This window comes from Lepidothrix coronata, unplaced genomic scaffold (genome assembly GCF_001604755.1).
Source record: "Lepidothrix coronata isolate B3197 unplaced genomic scaffold, Lepidothrix_coronata-1.0 Scaffold16, whole genome shotgun sequence".
Taxonomy (NCBI): domain Eukaryota; kingdom Metazoa; phylum Chordata; class Aves; order Passeriformes; family Pipridae; genus Lepidothrix; species Lepidothrix coronata.
In genome coordinates, this window is record NW_016690196.1 from 788738 (window position 1) to 809114 (window position 20377).

A 20377-nucleotide genomic window follows, 5' to 3' on the forward strand; every position below is an offset into this window, starting at 1 on the left:
CGCCCCCATCTCCCGCGCGGGGCACGCTGGGGCTCGTAGTCTCGGCGCGCCGGGGGCGGGGCCACCGCCCTGAGCGCGCGCTTCTTGAAAGTGCCGGGCGGCAGCCGCGCGCAGCGGCTGGGCCGGAGGGGCCGCTGCAGCCCCGCCAGGGACCGACCGACCGACCGAGGCCGCTGGTCGTGTCCCTGCTTCCCCCCTTCCCTTCGCTCACCCCCTTCCCCTGGCAGTGCCGGCCCGCGCCGAGGCAGAGCCACCGAGCGTGCGAGGCGGTCCCGAGCCGAGGTTTTTGGGGGGCACCCGCAGAAGCCTCCTGTACCCCTGGCCCGGCCCAGGTCAGATATGACCTGACCCGACCCGACCCGACCCGACGTGCCGTGAGCGAGGATCCAGGTTCCTTTCCCCCCGCTCTGCAGCTTAAGCGGCGCCATGGGGATCCAAGGCCTGCTCCAGTTCATCAAGGAGGCTGCCGAGCCTTCCCACGTGAAGAAGTACAAAGGGCTGACGGTGGCTGTGGACACCTACTGCTGGCTGCACAAAGGCGCTTATGCGTGCGCTGAAAAGCTTGCCCGAGGAGAGCCCACGGATCTGTAAGTCTTCGTTATGTTTCGGTCTCGGCTCTCTTACGAATCCAAGTTTTGTTAGCTTGATGTTTCTTAACTAATAGTTTATAATAATAAAGATAAGTATATAACAGCTTCGCTTCTTACTGTTGCTTCTGAATTCTCAGTCCCACTAGTACTCTTTTGAAATGGAAATTTTGGCCATGAGTAAATAGTTTTTCAACTGTGCGAAATAAATATTCAAGTATACGTTGGGGAAAAAACTCTCTAAACTATTTTTTTAAAATACTAGTGGCTGTGAGAGTTAGTTTTTTTCTGTCATGTCTAGATAATATAATTTCTCAGATGAGATTCTGTACATGCACTTCATGTGTTTCAAATTTAGTATTATTTTCAGACACCTTTTTGTGTGCAATGATACTTTGTAATTACTGCTGTGACAAAGGTTGTAATGATACTGAGGAATTATGAGAGATGGGTTGTGCTCTGAATAAGGTGTAAGATTTTTTTGCTTAATGTATTATATTTTTAGTAAGAGTAGCTTTTCTAATGTAACATGGATTTTTCATTTACACGGTTATATTTCTAAGGAAGGGAAATGAACAAAAATTGTGGTCATATTTCAGGTTCAACTGGAGCTTAGATTCGGTTTGTGTAAGTTCTTGTCCATCTCTGGAAAATTGGGTTGAACTCTTATTTCAGATTGGACATAGTTTTAAATCACAAAATGGGTAAGGTTGGAAGGGACTACTGGATGTCATCTGGTCCAGCCTCCTGCTCATGCAGGGTCCCCTAGAGCACTTACTCAGAATTGTGTCCAGATGGCTTTTAAATATCTCCGGAGAAGTAAGAAGTTCTAAAACTCCTCTGGGCAACCTGTTCCAGTGCTTGGTCACTTGCACAGTAAAGAAGTTCTTCTTATATCCAAGTAGGAATTCCTGTGTTTCGATTTCTGCTCGTTGCCTCTTGTCCTTGATGCTTTGCAAATGTGTTCAAATCTTTACTCCTGCTCCTATTGATTTGAAGAACTGTGGAGTTTCATCCAACCCTGCTACCTGCCTTTGAAGGTTGTGAAGGTCTCTCAGAGTCCTGAGAATGGGGTACACTTCAGTTGAGGAAAAAATTGTCTGTCAAGAGAAACATTCATAGTTATAGGAAACTTTGGAATGGTTGAATTTAAATACATAAATATTTTATGAGCAAATCTTGTTTCCATGCACGTATCATCCTAGACTTGCACTTAAACTATAGTTTCGCGTGCTTTCACAGTTTAAAATTCATCTGTATTATATAACTAAAGTGCTTGTCTTTCAAAATCATAGTTATTTTTCTGTAGCTCTAAATTCAGTGTCTTTAATCCTTACATTCTAAATGCTTCTAAGTCCCACTCTCCTTCCCCTCCCTTCCCCTGCTGAAAAGGTTACTCTTTTTGTTTTAAACAGTGTCCTTAAAATAAAAAAACTTGATTTTTTTTTTCACTGGGCATCATTATAATGCACTTAATGTTTACAGCAGCTATTATGTTTTAGTTCTGTGCTGCTGATATAAAATGGTCTTATACAGAACTGTAGAAATAACAGGTAAGGAGATGAGAGGTCTGAGAGAATAAATAAAGTCTGGGATTCCCAACAAATATTTTTCCAGGGGATGGGTTTGGAAGGCAGTGGAGGATTGCCTCCTGGCCCATACACCATCTTCACAGTTAGTACAGATTGGGGGACTTTTCTGACTTTTGCAATATTTTCAGTGCTATGCCTGTATTTTTAGTATGGGAAGATAGGGTTGTATGTCTGTCCATAGCATGTATCCACTGTCTGGAGAGTGGATAGTTCTATAAAGAGAGTTTTAATAACTTCCAGCTCTACAAAAGTGCATTTAGTCTGCCTTTCTGGGGAAAGATCATGTACTGTGCTTGTCTGCTTCCTGTTTCCCTGGCCATTATGAATTGAGTTGCTGAAACTAAAAAGACAATCCATGTTTTAACTTTTCAAGTTTTTGTCAGTGTTGAATCCCAGTGTTGCAGAATCAAATTGAATTGTACTTGAGTTCTTATTTCATTTTGTGTAAGAGAGAGGAGCAGTCAGTCCAGTTCTGAGCTGGGAGGTGGACTGTTTCTCTTTCTAATAAAAAAAAACCTCCAAAACCAACCAAACAGCATTCAAGTGTTCTTATTCTTTTTTGTGATGCTGGGGAAATATAAGCTGTTAAGATCCTTAAAGAACAGTTGTCCTAAACTTGCAGTTCTTCTTTTCTGCAAACAGATAATATGCAATAGACTTGTGGTTGACAATAAAGTTTATTTTTCTATTCTTACTTTTGTTATTGTCAATACAGTTATGTAGCTTTCTGTATGAAACTTGTTGAGATGCTCCTTTCATTCGGAATTAAACCAATTTTGGTATTTGATGGATGCACCCTACCCTCTAAGAAGGAAGTGGAAAAGGCCCGACGAGAGTAAGTACTGAACTGTATTGATTTGCAAGCAAGGCAGTGTGTTTATCACTACCGTTAATTTTCAAAGTCAAAAACCCTCAAACTTCAGCTAGGTAGTAAGGTCTGGTAAACTTCTCTGCAGTGTAGTGTGATTTCATTTAATTTACATCTAAAATTAAACTTCTTAGAGGTTTTATTCCAAAAATAGAAATGCACTTTGTAAATGAAAGCCATTTGATAAGAGGAAGGAAGTAAACCTCGGAGCGTTAGTTCCTGTAGTGTATTAGAGGCTTTTAGTTTGCCCGCCCTTGTGATCTCTGGACAAAAATATTTCTTCTCAATATAATTTTATTTAAAACTAATACCACGTTCCTCATCTTTCTCTATAATAAGATAAACTCGTATCAGGTTTGGATTCAGGTCACTAGAAATGCAACTTCTCACTGAAGCTGTGAGAATTTTTCACTAGTGGTTGTTGTTTATAAATTCCCATGAGACATATGCTCCCTTCAGCATGGAGTGAACAGTTTCTAATATTTGAAATTAGGTAAATTATTCCTTCTGTCCTCTAAACCAATAAGTATCCAGTGGCAGATACTCCCAAAATTCATTAAATCTGTTTTACTGCAAACTGAGAGTGGATGCATTTCTTCTTTCACACTGCTGATTTCAGTTCCTGGTTAGTCACTGTTTCCTGAGGAAATACTATAAATTTCCACATGCCGACCTAGTTATCCTTGTCAACACAATAACTTAGTTATTCTTATGTTTAAAAAAATTACTCAATAGACCAGATTTGGGTAGTGTTCCAATTTTTCCCCCCCTTTGTCCTCTCTGCTGTTTGTTCTTTTAAGTGAAAAATAATCTGAAATTGGTGGATGTTTTTGTCTATCTTTTAGGAAGCGTCAAGCCAGTCTTCTGAAGGGGAAACAATTGTTGCAGGAAGGGAAACTGTCAGAAGCCAGGGAATGTTTTGGACGCAGTGTAAATGTTACTCATGCTATGGCTCGTGAAGTTATTAAAGTAAGTTGTCAATACTGTTGATAATGCCAGTTTTTTAAAAAAATATGCTGTAGGTAGCGTGTCTTAGTCTGCATTTTTATGGCTACATCACTGCCTCTTCTATGTAGGCAAGAAAAACACTCCTTCCTTCTCAGTCTCTAGTTGTCCTACATATTACAGGACTGTGTTAAGCACAGTTAACAAACTTTAACTTCACTTACAGTTTATTATGCCCAGTTGTATAAATAATAATGATTGTCAGTTGAAATACATCTCTTCTTACTGCTATGAACTGAATTTGATAACACCTCAGTTTTACTTCTGATGCACAAAAACTAATCACAATTATTAGTTTTTTATCCTTTTCCCCTCAGCTAGTTTCTGAGCATAGACTGCAGAAAAAAAATTGGCCACCTAAAAACTGTTCTAGTAGCTTTTTGCTATGCTTCCACTGCAGTTATAGGATATTTATCAAAACAGTATCAAGTTTATTCTGCTGGTGTTTTCCTCTGTCCAGAATATAATTTGCATGAGCTTGAAGCTGGCACCTGTGGTCAGATGTAGTGACCGTGGTGTTACAGGCCAACACAGGAAAGGCTGTTTTTGTAAACTAGTCTGTATAGATCTAAACTGTTTGAAACTTGAGGTTTTGAATATAAAATATCAGGCTCTAATGGGGCAGGATGGGTGTGTGATTAAAAAGATCGTGGTTTTGGCTTTTAACATAGAGGTTCTTATGCTTTCAGATCTCTTAAGGTAATTACTGCAAATTGATGCAAAGTACTTGTGTGCTTCTTGTTTACCTACAGGCTGCACGAGCCCGAGGAGTTGATTGCATTGTTGCTCCTTATGAAGCTGATGCTCAGTTGGCTTATCTTAATAAGATTGGCATTGTTCAAGCTATAATTACAGAAGACTCTGATCTTTTAGCTTTTGGATGTAAAAAGGTATGGAAGAAAATACTAACAGCTTTTACCTCTTGCTGGTGTCTTAAAAGCAGAGTTTGAAGTTGCCAAATATGTTTTTGTGGATTTACTCTTCTACAGTAAATGTGGGAAACGGAAGAGATGAGAATAGCACTTTGCCTCTATTGTTTCCACCAAGTGCAAGGAACTATCTTACATGGGTGAAAAATGTTGTTTTCATTTCCTCTTAATTTTCAGGTGTTTCTGAAAATTGACAAGTTCGGAAATGGACTAGAGATAGATCAAGCTCGACTAGGAAACTGCAAACAGCTTGGAAATGTATTTACAGAAGAGAAATTCCGCTACATGTGTATTCTTTCTGGTTGTGACTACCTCGCATCAATATATGGAATTGGGTTAGCTAAGGCGTGCAAATTACTAAAATTAGCCAACAATCCAGATATTATAAAGGTAAACTTGGTTTTGCTTTTTTCTCTGGTAAGGCTCTGCATTTTCCAGCCCCGTTACCTGTGTGGGAGAGGGGCAGGGATTGGAGATCTTATTTGGTTACGTGCGTATGGATATGGACATTTATATATTAAAAACAGTATGGAAGAAAAGTTTGGAATGTGCAAAACAAAAAATAAGGTTGGGTGGTTTTTTTTTTTCTTGTCCGATGTATGAAATGAAAACAAATTTAGTATTAGAAAATACAGAGTCTAAGAGAGTGGGAATAACTTCTGTGTAGGTAGTAAGGGAGTGGAGGGGTTTTTAAGAGCTAATAAGAAGAATACCTTATGGGTCTGTCCTGAAGGCAGGTAAATCTGATCCAGAGAAGCATTTAAATATGCAGTCTAATTAACTTAATGCGTTACCTTCTTTCTTAAGTTACTTGTGTGCTTTAGTGTATTTTGGGGTTTTTTTTTCTCTCACAGGCTGTACACAAAGAACTATGATTTTTATTTTTAAAATGGTTTGTATCATGTAAACCAGGCATCAAAGCAACTAGTTTGGCTTTTGTGGAAGTAAAAAGGGAACTTTGAACTTTTCCCATAGAAATCATTATTTCCTTTCATGTATCCCTGAGCAAAATGTAAGGGTTTAATCTGATTAGTATTGCTTTTTTTCTCTTCTAGAAACGCCCATGCATTGCTTATGTGTCCTGATAATATGAATAATAAAATCGGATATGCATTAGTTTAAAATATTATACCTTAAGGAGATGCTCTGTATTTCTAATCACACTTTGTACTTCTTTATTGAACAAGAAGCATTTATAAAGAGCTGAATTGTGTTATTTATGTGATTGTAAACAACTTGAGTGGGAAAATAATGTACAAAATTTCTTTTTCTTTCCTTCCCTTGTTTAAGTTTAATCTTGTTGTAACAGGACATGCATTCTATGTTTAATTGCAACAAAGATACTTAATAATCAACATGTATTTAACTGTTTGTGTGAACTGTTTAAATGAAGCAGTTGAGCAATTTCTTTTTTGTTACAGGTTATTAAGAAAATGGGGCAGTACTTGAAGATGAATATAACAGTACCAGAAGAATACATACAGGGTTTTACACGAGCCAATAATACATTCCTTTATCAGTTAGTTTTTGATCCTCTCAACAGAAAACTAGTTCCTCTGAATGCATATGGGGATGACATTGATCCAGAAACACTAAGTTATGCAGGACGGTATCCTTTGTGTTGAAACAGCAGAATGGGGAAATAAGGGTGAGCAGTTACGGTGTTTTATACTTCTCATTGCATCAGTGGTGTACTTAGATTTTTCATTGCACCCCTGCTGTTTACTAAAGCCTGGCTTTTCTGCAGTCTTAAAATTTTGGAGTGCTTTTCTTCTTTTATCCTTTGCTCTGACTTTAATGAATTTAAAAAGCATGCCAGGGGGTAACTGAGTGATCTATCATTGATATATCACTTTAGGCAGAAGTTATTAATCCTTTTTTTTTTCTTTTTAGAAAAAAAATACAGGTTATATTTAAACTGTTTGAGTTACTTTATGACTGTCTTTAATTTCTGCCTATTTTAAGTGTCTTATAATCTCTACCTGGTTAATTCTTGCAATTTGTGTTCAATTCGTTCTCTAATCTAAGCATTTCCTATTTTACCAGATATCTCTTCCTGTAGAACAAGTAGCATTTTGCCACATCTCTGCAACATAAATTTCAGCATGAAAGATTGGGAAAATGAAGAAAGAGAGGATACTGTTGAAGTACTTACTAGCTTTATATGTTCAAGCCACTTAATCTCTGGCATTTCCAGAAATAAGAAAAGAGAAAGTTGGTAAATTTTCTGCTGATAATGGAAGGATTTAATTTTGACTTAGATCTGCAGTCCTTTGGCAAATCATGAATTACAATTGCTGTTGCATCAGATTGAGCCAAAAGTAGTGATATTAATCCTTCAGGTTAATATTCTAGCCATGCTTGTTAGCATAAAAATGGGAAACAGATATTCTAACTTTCATTCTATAGTTCTTGAAATGTAATGTAATATTCAGATATTTTCCTTTACGATGATGGAAACAGACATTTTGGTGATGATACTGCTTTTCAAATTGCCATTGGCAACATCGATATCAATACAATGGAACAAATTGATAATTATAACCCTGACACTGCACAGGTAACATCTTTGTTCTGAAGTTATATATTGCAAATTTCATGTGGGTCTGAACCTTTGTGAAAAAATGTGATTGAATGTTATTTGCAAATGAATTGGCAGTGAAAGCTATTCTGTTATTACAGAAACCATATGCTTCCACACGCATATTTTTTCACTTTTTTTGCAGATAAAGTTTTATTTTTCATGACATTTGACTTTAATGTTTGTTTTAGTTTTACTTTCAGACTTTTTTGGTAAGTCCTTAATACTATCGACAGAAGTAAGTGACTTAAAAAGAAAATTCTCAAAAAGATTTGGATTTTTTCCAAGTATAATCCTAAATTATGTTTTCTGAATAGAAATAAAACTTAAACTTTCAATTTTGTCTCAGAAGAGCAGTTAATCACTTGCACCATATTGAAATGAAGTCATGTCAGCACTAAAAAAAGGAATTCGTATAAAAAGTGTGAGAAATGTGAGAACAAAAAAGAAAAAGCTTGTGTTAAGGATATCGCTAGAAGTACAAATGTTAAAATGTCCTTGTATACTAAATCAAGAAATCATATGTAGAAGGTAAGATTATAAACCTATGTCCTGGATTTTAATTTTTTTGTAGCTTGTGCAACAGAGAAGTTGTGGCTGGAATGACAGACGTGATAATCATGTAAATAGCATTTGGAGCAGAGAATACCAGTTTGGCCCTACCGAAGATACTATTCCTCCTAAAATGCATTTACTGGACAAACCAACAACCAAAGGCATGGAGAAAATAATCAGTGTTAAAGGGCTAAAACTTCCAAGCAAAGAGCTCTTGGCAAAAAGGTCAAGGAGTGGTATGTTTTTATTAAATAATTATGTGAATAACAGTAGAAGGCTGTGGGAAAAGAAAGGATTTTATCTTGGACTTGATGGTATGAGACTTTTAGAGGCTTAACTCTTAACTGTTACTGTCTATATTCTGTTTTCAACAAACTACAATACTCAGAAGCCATAATATTAAAGCCTAGATAATGATCAAGGGTGATGGCCAACTTTCCACAGCACTTGATTTTAACTTTCTTTAATTTGCTATAAAGCTTAAGTGTTTTCAATTTGAAATTATGTTTAATACAATCTGTTTTATTTTTATATATTTTTGGTTTTAATTTCTATCTTATAATGGCTTGTGAAGAAATTAAAACATTGTGTTTTTCCTAGCACTGATATTAGTTGCCAGACAGAGAACTTAAAGAATGTTTTCTGTACTCTTCTCACACTGTCTTGCCTATATCCCTTGTATAGGTATTCTTTATGTCAGCTTTTTCACTTCCTCTAGTGGATCTGTGCTATCTTGTCTTCTACATCATCTAAGTTATATGTGTTGAAATAAACTGTGGGCTTTTAATAGAAGGGGCACTTTTTTGTTCCCATTGTGCTTTATGTAATGTGTTAAGTATTTTCCTCTGCTTTCTTTGCTTTCTGATTATGCTACTAGGCCTTTATTTTTGGCCTTTGTTACTTGTGCTATCTTCCTACTCTCTCATTTATCAAACCTTGTAGGTAGTTTAGCAACCTGCCTTTAAATCAAATTTAGTTTTGCTTTCAAAGCATTAAAAAAAAAAAAAGAAAAAACCACACCATATCCAAAACAAATATTATGTTTCATTTTAGTTGTTCTGTCTTCACTCCATCTACAAAAAATTATTTTTAAGGCTATATACTAGAAAACAATGTTTTAAACTTTTTAACTGTAATGTCAATAATGTTCCTACTAGACCTTACCAATATTTTTAATATGTAAAGCTTAGTTATTTCATCACTGGTTAATTGTAGTATTGTGCTTCTGCGATAATGTTTAAATTGTCTAGATTTGGAAGTTTTGGAAGAAGTCTCAGATGGAGATCTGTTGAAGCAATATTCATTTACAAAAGCAAAAAGAGTCAAGAAGGAGGATGATCATGAGAGTCAAGCACAAAAGAGTGTCTCAGCAATACAAAGCCTTGATTCTTCAGGAAGTTCTTTCACTCAAGAAAGCTCTAACTCCCAGCCCAGAGTTAGAAATAAATTTGCTTCCTTTTTACAAAGGAAAAACAAAGACAAGGATGCTGTAATTGTTCCAGGAACAAGAAGCAGGTATGCTTATGTCATATGTTTTAATAAGTAGCAAAATACTATTTGCTGTCCTGGTTGCTGAAATAACCTGAATACTAAGCAAAATGCTACCTCAGACTTTTTTATGTAATTTCATGCACCTGAGCCAAGATGGAGGATCCTTTGTGCTAGGCAGGCTGTCTATCTGTGAGACAGATAATGTTATTTTTACTGCGGAAGTAAAGACTGAGACTATTCGCAGAGTCATAGAATCATGGAATGGTTTGGGTTGGAATGGACCTTAAAGATCATCTAGTTCCACCCCCCTACCATGGGCAGGGATACCTTTCATAGACCAGGTTGCTCAGAACAATATCCAACCGGATCTTGAAGACTGCCAGGGATGGGGCATCCACAGCTTCTCTGGGGAACTTCTTCCAGTGCCTCACTACACTCATAGTGGAGAGTTTCTTCCTAATATCTAATCTAAACCTGCCTTCTTTCAGTTTGAAGCCATTACCCTTGTCCTATCACTACATGCCCTCGTGAAAAGTCCCTCTCCAGCTCTTTTGTAGGCTACCCTGTAGCTACTGGAAGGTGCTATAAGGTCTCCCTGAAGCCTTTTCTTCTCCAAGCTGAACAACCCCAACTCCCTCAGCCTGTTTTCATAGGAGAGATGCTCCAGCCTTGTGATCTACTTATAGTCTTTCAGTATAATATTCAATACTTCTGGCCATTTTTTTCCCAGGTAAAGGTTATATGACATATCTCAAAAAAAAAAAAAGTAGCTGCTTTTTGCCAAATATATAAGCAGTTAGTCAATACATTGACTTAAGTTGATAGAGCTTTTTGTTTTGGTAAATTCAAATTGGTCATATTGTATGACAAATACCTATTCTTATCTCATCCTATTCAGTTGATACTGCTGATCTCTGCACCAGCACTTTGAGAAGAGGGACTTTGGGTTTGTTAGGGTTTCTGGTTGGGGTTTTTTTGTTGTTTTTTTTGGGGTGGTTTGTTCGTTTTTGTGTTTTTGTCATTTAGTTGCATTTGGCCACAGCTACTTGAATTTGTTTTATAAAACTTTATCACCATTAAGTCTATTATTGTGTGATTATTATCTTAAATACTTTGAATATTTTAGAGCAGTGTAATATTACAGAGCAGTCTTAATACTGATGTTCTTTAGTTTTAAGGCACACCTGCCTGAGCTGAAAGTTTTGTTATGTTATATCAAATATTGAGTTGTCAGTGATGATAGGTTCTTCTCTAAATCTGTGCTTAGTACTCTTAGGAGCTGCTGCTATAGCATGGAAGAGAAGTAGTAAGGTTCTAGTTTCCTTGATAAGAGGTGCCTGAAGTATTTCACTACTGCTTAGCTTTATGATAATTAATTAATATATTCTTAAATTTTGTAGGATTCCTGTATGTTTTGCTTTCTGGTGAAGAACCTTATTAGTATTTCAGTCAATGAATGACATGTTTACAGATGCTTTTTCCCTCCCTTTTTTTACTGTTTTTTGTTAAATGCCTCCCTGAAGGACTTTGCCCATTGTCAAAATAATTTGTCTGCAAATATACCTTGAAAATAAAATTGATGGATAGAGACAGCTGTTGGATTTTGGAGATGACATACATCTGCAGTAGCTTTCTTCTCCCCTGCCTCTACTTTTTTGTTTCTTTTTTAGGTTTTTCTGCAGCGATGCAATTATGTTTGACAGTAGAGCAAAGAAGGATGATGATAATGATCTAACTCAAGATACTGAGCAGGATTGCCAGAAACAGGAAATAAAATATCTAGCAGAAGATGTCTCTCAGTTTTCAGAAACTGAAAAATCAACCAGGACTGTCTTTACACCTCCCGGAGAAATGCCAAAAAGTTGTTTCCAGTGGTTTAACAGCCTTGTAAGTAATTCAGGAAACCCTGGTCCATCTCATACTGTATTTTCACAGCAGTTTCACAGAGAGAGAAACAATTGTGTTGTATCCCAGGAAGATCCGATTAATGGGATTCAAACAGAGAATGAGGCAGTGTGTCATGAATTGGAGGAAGAGTCCTCCCCCTTAATAGAACTGGAACAGTCATCACAATCTCATGAGTCCTGTGAACCATCAGAATCTAGTTTGGAGTCTTCAGAAATATTACAAATGTCCAACAACAGTTCAGATGCAAAGGTAAGAAAATTAGACATTTGTTTTAGCATTTGTTTTCGCTTTAAATTATAAAAGAAATTATGCAATGAAGTCTTCTCTTCAGAGTGATGGCCTACAGACAATGTAGCTTGTGCTAACAAAACTTGTTTCTAAACAGAATCATAGAATGGTTATTTCATTCTTGTCAATGCTTAAAATAATTGTAATATAATATGCATTGACATACTAGCTTGAATAAAGTCTGGGTTTAGTTTGTCTTCAGTCTTTCTGCTGCTATTTCTACAGTGGGTCATAAAAAACCCTGGTAGGCAAGCTTTTGTTCTCTGCTTTTGTTAGTCCCTGAAGTCCTTTCAGAAAGTGTGTATATATATATATGTGTGTGCGTGTGTCTTCATGGTGTTGTTTGCTAAAAGTAAGCCCAGGTGTTTGTATAGGTTCTTAGAACTACTGAAAAGGTTGTCTTTTAAAGTATGAAGCTGTAGATACGAAAATATATATTGTGTTTGCAAAAACAAACCCCAACCTGTTTTAAAACCAAATCAATTTTCTCCTGAAGGAATCTGACTCCAATTCAAAACTGGCTGATGGTAAACATACTCTGTCTCTGCTATTTTCTGCTGTTCGAACTGACAAAAAAAATACAATCATGAAAACTAAGGTAAGAGTTCTTTTAACTTTATGAGCTTTACTAAAATCTGAAAATCAGTTTTTGCTTTCTTCTAGTTCCTTGTGGAACTCTCAATGAAAGACTTAAGCAATGCAAATGTTGGCAAGACAAAACTGTGTTCTTATTCTTCTACATCGAAGCTGAGATGAAATATAACCAGGGTACCTGTGGTTGATAACACAGTTGCAATTTGTTTGGGGATTTCAAACACTTCAATATAAAATAAAAAGCCAAGCTAAGGCAAAAAAACCTTAGTTTGAATAAAAAACCTTAGTTAGAATAAACTTATGTTCCTTGTCTTTGTGACATTTCTAAGAGCTTTACACATTTGTCTATTTTGTAAAACTTCTAAGACTTTAACAGCTAAAAGTGCTCTGATTCCTTATGTGGTGTCATTAGAATTGGCCAAAAGATTAAGTCAGAGGAAAATGTTTTCATCCCTTCATGCATAGCCTAACTGACTTCTTTTTCATAAACAGGCTAAAAATCAGAAGCATCTGTGCCAAACAAAAATATTGTGTTTTGTAAAATAGTGACATCTTGTGGTTATTGTTAGGAACTTATTCATTAAGATGAAATTTACATTTTTATTCTGCAATATTAACATTTTTCTCCTCAATAAGACTGAGCAATGAAATCATCCTGGGATTCAGAATTTTATTACTTTGTTTTTGAGGCTATATTTAATGTTTTACTTTGTTCTGCTCTTGTAAAAGTTATATTGGGAGAATGAATGTACTAAATATTGGGGAATACACATTATGGAAGTACTGAGGTAATATAAGCATCATGAAAAAACAAAATTTCAGCATGCTTGGAGCCCTTCAGATAATAGAAAAACTGCTGAAAATCTGTGAGGATAGTAGTGTAGTAGTTGAGGATAGTAGTTGCTTTTGTGTAAAGCAAGCAGCTAGTAGGAGGATTTCTCCAACTTATTTCCTTGGCTGTGCATTCTCTCTGCTTCCTTTATGTGCTCGTAATAAGATTTATAAAGAATTGCACCAGAAAACTGGCATGGCCAAAAACTTAACTTGACTGCAATAATCAATATGTCAATCATATTGGAACTTGGACCCACCCAGACTCTTGGATTCCTTTGAGTTGTAGCACCAGTAGGACCATAGGAGAGGGAAGGTAGAGATAAAGAGCACCACTTTTGGCTCAGTTTTCTTTTAGGTTTGTTTACTGCAAAGGTAAAACAAGAGGAGTGTTTGCTGGTGTTAAGTATAGTAGAAGATAGCTATAAAAGGGAATAATGAGTTCCAGATTTAGGGAAGAAGCAGTTAATCACTTAAAGCGTAATTCTGATTTTGGTAAGCTGAATATCAGCTATGTAGCTGATCTATAGAGAAATTTAATAACTGGGGAGGCAGTCTGAGAAATTTGTCAGCTCCTATTGTGGTTCCAGTCCAAAATGTGAAGTGCCTAGCCCATTCTAATATCAAAACTAATAGAAGCTTTTTACTAACAAATACCTATAAAATACTGAACTCCCTAAGACTTCATGGTTTTTTTCTGTGATAGTATTTCAGCTGTGGTTTTTATTGCTAATTAATTTTTACAATTGCTGTGAGCTCAGGAAAGATGCTAATATTGACAATAGAAAAGAGTATTCTGCTCCGGCTTTAAGTTTCTTAGCAGGTGTTCAGCATGCAGCTTTGCCTAATTTTGGGGTAGCTAAATTAAGTTATAACTCTGATGTAATTCAGTACTACAGAGATAATGTAGGATTATGGTGAATTCACACATGTTGCAAAATGGCTGAGGTGATAGATAAATGGCAAAATACTATCAAGCAGGGAGTTTTAGGATTTTATCTTTATTTTTCCTAGTATTCTTGTTCCAATTTTTAGTCTACAGTTTAAACACTTTTTTTCCCCCTTGGAATACCAAGATCTGCATGGTAGAAACAATGTAATTTCAATAATAGAATCCTTACAGTTAGCTGTCAGCCCAGCACTGCCATGCTCACCACTGAACCACATCCAGAAGTGCCATATCTACACGATTTTTGAACACCTCCAGGGATGATGATTCTACCACTTCCCTGGGCAGTCTGTTCCAATGCTTTACAACCCTTTCTGTGAAAAAATTTTCCCTAACATCCAATCTAAACCTCCCCTCGTGCAACTTGAGGCCATTTCCTTTTGTCCTGTCACTTGTTACCTGGGAGAAGAGACTAGCCCCCACCAGGCTACAATCTCCTTTCAGGTAGTTGTAGAGACTGGTAAGGTCTCCCCTGAGCCTCCTTTTCTCCAGGCTAAGCAACCCCAGCTCCCTCAGCTGCTCCTCATAAGACTTGTGTTCCACACCCTTCACCAGCTCCATTGGCCTTCTCTGCACACCTCAGTGTCCTTCTTGTACGGAGGGGCCCAAAACTGAAGGCAGTATTCAAGGTGCAAAAAAATATGTAACAAGTTGGGGGGAGGCAAAATACACTGTCATTTTGGAAAGAACAAAGCTACAAGTTGTCTTTGAAGAAAAGGCTGCCAATATTTTATTTTAAAATACAAAAGTGTTAGGTAGTCAATAGCAAATACTTGGATGAGGAAAGAGCTATTTGCATTAGTTAGTGAAGCACCTGAAGTAGGCAGAGCTGTGCCATTTTCTAAAGATGATCCAGCAAAATGGAAAAGATTATTTATTTTTAGCAAAACACTTTATTCTTAATATTATCCAAATGGGAAATAAGAGCATTATTTACAACCTAGGTGTCCTTAACTAATCTTATGTAGCCAACTGTAAAATAGTTAGTTCTTAGAACTGTAGACACTCACTGTGTCTTCTTTCAGAGAAACATATCTTTGCAACCTTTTAGAATACAAAGACCTATGGAAACTGGTTTGCCAGTTCTTACAGCACATTATGTTTAATGTGTTTGAGATACCACTTTTTAGATTATAGAAGCTATCTAAATATACCTTGTTGTGGCAATTCATATTGCATTATCTTGACACAACGTAAAGCACTTTATTTTTTGATTATAAGTTTTGCAGTATGGTATTTGTTGCTTACAGGTTTTCATTTTAACCGTGTGTGCTGCAATATTAAAATGTCACAGGTTCCTGGTTTACATAAATCCAGTAGCACAAGATCACGTATTGTAACGAAGCTCAAACCATGGGTACCAGCTAAAGTAAGTGGATTAAGCAGGAAACTGTCATCTGTGCAGAAGAGAAGTGACTGTGATGCTGAAAATAAGCTGGGACTGCAAGTTACTGTTAGTGAACTCTGGAAAAGCTTCCAATTTAAAAGGTGAGTTGCTTTAAGCCTTTACTTTATACCCTGTGTACTGTTTTTCCAAATAAACAGTTTTCAAAGCAGACTCTACATATCTCCATACAGTTCAATAAAGATAATAGCTCAAAATAGATGTTTTCTACGTATAATTTATAATTTTCTAAGCTTGATATAAACGTGAAGCATGACTTTTGGTAAATATCTTAGAATTACTTTTTCTAATCAGGAAAAACTCTCAGCTACAATTAATTTGTTGAATTTTATTGATTAGGGCATTTAGTTTAACATAATTAGTATGAAAATCATCGCCATTGTTTGACATCAAACACCAAAGGTCACTTCTTAATCTAAATGCAAAAGCTGCGTAGAAATTATTAAATTTAATTGAATACAAGGTTGCTTCTGTTTAACCCTGTGCCCCTCACATTTTGAGATGGCTGATTGTCAGAAGTGTTCTGCTTTCCAGATGACTGTGAATTGATGAAATATTTCTGTTAGCAGAAGTCTGTGATTGGAAGAGATCTTTTTGCACATTATAAAATGCTATTGCTTTTCCTTGTGCAGATGGCTTGTCTAACTTGAAGTTTCTGCAAATATCTTCAAGGTTTGAACTTGAAGGGCAATGATTATTTTAAAAAAGTAAAACAAAACCTGAAGTGTAGGTATTCTAACTTACACTGTTTCCATGGGCTAAGGTAAAAACTCTTGGTGGCAAAGTTTTACCAGCTCAAAGTAGCAATCTGTTAAATAAATAACTCTTATTTAAATAAAATTATTATTTTTGCTAGTCCAAACCCAAATGTGAGTAGGATAAAAGTATTTTTTTCACTGAGTGGTTAATAATGGTACTGCTGAGCAATGTGTTAAGTCAGATGAATGCATTGTAGCAAGTTTAGGCCTTAGGGTAGGTTATTATAAACATACAAGTGATTTCTGTTTAAAAAAATATTACTTGTGGTATTTACATTTTTATAAATATTACCCTCTTGATGCAGGGTAAGAATTACAGTTTCAAGGAGGAAATTAAGGTGTTTGTGTATGTATTGCTTCACCTGTAACTGTAAATGTCGTCCCAGGGTTGTTCACAGGGAGAAAATTCAGATATTTTGATTTTTTTGGGATACAGGCAGATAGAAGAGAGTGAGCCTAGGTGGGACTCTGTTCCTTTTCTCTGCCAATGGTTGCAAGATGAGTCTCCCAACATATGCATTTTATCCATTCAGTTTTGGTTTGTAACTTCTGGGTGTTTATAATGGGGATATATATTTTTGTATTACTTACTTCTCTGTACGTAAAGTACTTGTTTATTAGCTTTTATGTGATTCTTTTCTTAATATATTTCACAAAAAGAGCTTTTTTACTGCCAGGACTGACTTAACTCTGAGTATTCACTTTATTTTTTCAGATTTTAAAATGTATCTAAATTAGCCTTATGTTTTAACAATTATGTTACCTGACGGCAAATAAATAATGTGGGGCACTGAATCTGTTCTGTCTTAATGTCAAGACTCATGGGATATATAAAAAACTACATTTATTCAGAAGACTTAAGTGTTCAGAAAGCATGTACAACCCAGAGTAGGATGGGGTACATACAGTCTTTCAGAAATAAAGCTAACAGCTATCATTCTGTTACACTCAGTAAAGTTGTTCAGTTGTACTGAAATTGAAATTAAAACTTTGCATGACGAATTTTTATTTTGTATTTATTCATAGATGAGGGGGGAGTTAGGGGTCTTGTTTTGTTTTAAATCATATGTTCTTACTGGCCTGTGGTTAGAAATATAAAACATCATAACATTCTTGGGTTTTATTTTGTCTTTGTTTTTTTGTGCAGAGAGTACAAAAAACTGCCTTCTTGTAGAAAGTCAGATCCTTTATCTCCAGTCAAAGATAATATACAGCTCACTCCAGAAACAGAAGAGGAAATCTTTAATCACCTGGAAAGTAGTCATGTTCAGAGAGCTATATTCCAATGAACTGCATGCTCTTCACAATGGGATGGATTTTTAATCATTGTCAAAATTTACCTACTGGATATTTCATCAATATAGAAAAGTTGCTTTGAAAACCAGCTACATATTTTAGTCTGACTATTGATTTGTCATCTCTATAAAAGCATGAATTGAAAGGTACAGTTCTATATTGACTGGAATAAAATAATTCAGATTCCTGTGTTGTCTTATTCAGAGTCCCCTTGTCAAATTTTTGTCCAAACATTTTCTCTCTGTTGTCCCTGGGCATTTTATGTAGGTCACATGTGCAATCCAAGTTTCTGCAATAGCTATTGTAGAAAGGTTTTGCCTTTGCACAACAGCAGCAAAACAAGTCTGTGTCCTAATTGTTAATAATTACTCATTTTTTGCCTCTTCCTTCTTTCCTTTTGAGCCTAATCTGGCTTCAAGACAGGTTTAAAACTGCTCTTCAGTGTCCATAAAAGTCTGCAATATACTTCTAGCACTGATAACTATTTTATTCCCTATAAGGTAAGATTTGCTTTCTCAACAGTTACCTTTCTGTTTGATACAGTCATGTTGTTAGTGGGAATAACTTGGGGACTGCAGAAAGGAATATTGCAAATATTAGCTCCTCAAATTCTCACATTAATAGAATGATATCCAGAAAGGTATAGTGTGTACCTCTGTTTTACCTGCTTGTTCCACATTTGTATTCTTCTACAATGACAAGACACCCAAAATGCCAGTTGTTAGAGCGAGGGTTACAAGATAGCATTGTCACCACAACTGGCCAAGCTTCAGTGTTCAACTAAAGGGAAAGAATCCAGAGACTAAGGTCCTTGCTATGTTTGACTGAATTACCACAAAATAGTATGATGGGATTTCAGATTTCTACCTTTAAAATCAGGATTTGAGTTCAAGGTAAAGGTATAAAAAGATATCTCAGCCTGTGAAATGTATCCTTGCCATTCCTGAGATAATACTTTCCCTTCACCTTTGAGTTTTTAGTGAGAACTTAAGAGTTTGAAATTGATCTATGAGGGGCGGGGATTTTTTAAGTTGCAATGTACTTTTTTCTCTTTAAGAGAATTTGCATCTATGAAACTAAGGTGGCCAGCTGCATTACATTACAAAGAAGCTGCTTAAAAGAGTAGGCTATGTGAGTTCAGCCCTCTTATTTGTACAGTGGTGTTGAAGGAATGGGATATAAGGAATTGAAGTAATGATGCTCTAGGATAGGCTTTCTCTTGTTTGTGCATCACTAGAAAATCCCTAGTCCTGAAGCAGGGTTTTTAACGTTGATCTTCAGTGATAATTATCTCTGGTGTGACGTTACAAATGTAGGCCAGGCATAAATGTTTCTGTGTTTCCAGTCACGGAACTACTGCCAAGAATGAATTTTTGTGTTCCTAAAATATAATAAAAATTACAAAATGAGTCTTTAAGGGAAAACATTAAATATAATTTGTTTTCATTCGTTGTTTATTTATCCGTGTGGGAGTTGCAAGGTTATTTTGTACAGTGCATCCTTGCCCGTTTCCTGCCTCTTCAGTCTAAGGGCCACTTGTTCCTGCTTTAGTGGATCATCATAAGAGACAAACTACTCATGTATTTTCCAGGACAGATAGTTTTAAGGAAATATCTTACATGCAAGCTACATTGTATGATCTTAAAGTAGATTTCTTAAAAATACTGTATAGTTTCTATGCGCTTTGGAGGTCTTGGGTACTGACTTGACATTACAAGGGATTCTTTTTAGGAATAAAGGCATCTGTTACATTATGAGTAAATATGTAATACATGTAAGCATATAATAGCATGTAAGTTTTATACTTTTAATGTGGAGTTCTTGGGTTAGTGTTTGCTCTATGAAAGGTATAAGAAGAGATATACAACTTTGTTCTTGACTTAGATAGGCTAGGGTAATATTCTGTAGTAAAAATTAGTCACTATCAAAATAGGAGAAATTAAAGGTTATAATGGCATGGGGAAGATTAAATAAAACTTACCACAAAAAAAGAAAAAAAAAGAAAAATCTTGAAACAGGGAGAGTTTGGTGATTTTAAAAACGCAGGCATTTGAAAGTTGAGTAGTTGAAAAACAAGAAATGACTAGGAGGAAATGAAAGCAGATGGCAACTTGGAGGCATATGTCTTTGTGTGTTGTTTGCTTTTTAATCTAATATAAAATACTAAAACCACTTTTTTACTTTCTATAACTAATAGATTATTTTATCAGCAGGACTTCAAGGTACTTTTACAAAATGGATGGCCTTGCTATACCCTATTAAAGGCATGAACCTGGCCCAGAAAAACTGAATTTACTACTGGTGGTTTAATTAAGCTTCACTTTTGAAAGTGCTGACTGGCCATTCCTTCATCAGAATGGTCATGTGAACTATAAATATTCAGTATCACAGAATTAATATGAATCATGATCATTGAAATCAAGTAATGGTTTTTAATGATAGGTAAGACACTTGTCCAAATTCAACTGAATCTTTCTACTTAAATCTTTCCATTCTAATTACAACAGTTGGTGTTAAGCACATGTTCCGTGTCACACAAATCAATACAGTAGTTATAGTCATTTTTATAGGACTGAAGAATATTGAAAAAACATAAGGCTTTGCAAATAGATTGTAAAAACATTTAAATGCTAGTATTTTAAGAGAATTTGCATTACTGTGGCATTTGTCATGGGTTGAGCTGCCCCCTGCCCCCAGGGGGGCTGGAAGTGCTTGGTCCCAGCTGAGTTTCTGGTGAGGA

General features: G+C 36.1%; 2 protein-coding genes across 3 annotated transcripts in view; both read left to right on the forward strand.

Annotated features, from left to right (window-relative positions):
* Positions 1-520, forward strand: part of WDR64 (WD repeat domain 64) — an 87812-nt gene extending 87292 nt beyond the window's left edge. The window contains exon 30 of the mRNA XM_017806607.1: positions 414-520. Coding sequence (XP_017662096.1) covers positions 414-418 — 5 coding nt within the window. The 3' untranslated portion in view covers positions 419-520. The remainder of the gene's footprint in view (positions 1-413) is intronic.
* EXO1 (exonuclease 1) lies at positions 294-17836 on the forward strand. 2 transcript variants are annotated; one of them, XM_017806615.1, is made up of 14 exons: positions 294-587; positions 2895-3014; positions 3893-4016; positions 4805-4942; positions 5159-5371; positions 6403-6590; positions 7445-7541; positions 8137-8353; positions 9377-9632; positions 11279-11495; positions 11583-11765; positions 12301-12402; positions 15473-15666; positions 17489-17836. In XM_017806615.1, exons 1-14 carry the CDS (start codon positions 427-429, stop codon positions 17628-17630), a joined length of 2352 nt encoding a protein of 783 aa, XP_017662104.1. In that variant the 5' UTR covers positions 294-426; the 3' UTR covers positions 17631-17836. The 2 variants fall into 2 exon arrangements, with proteins under 2 accessions (XP_017662104.1, XP_017662103.1); XM_017806614.1 differs by having other exon boundaries at positions 11279-11765.
* Positions 17837-20377: the final 2541 nt, after the last annotated feature.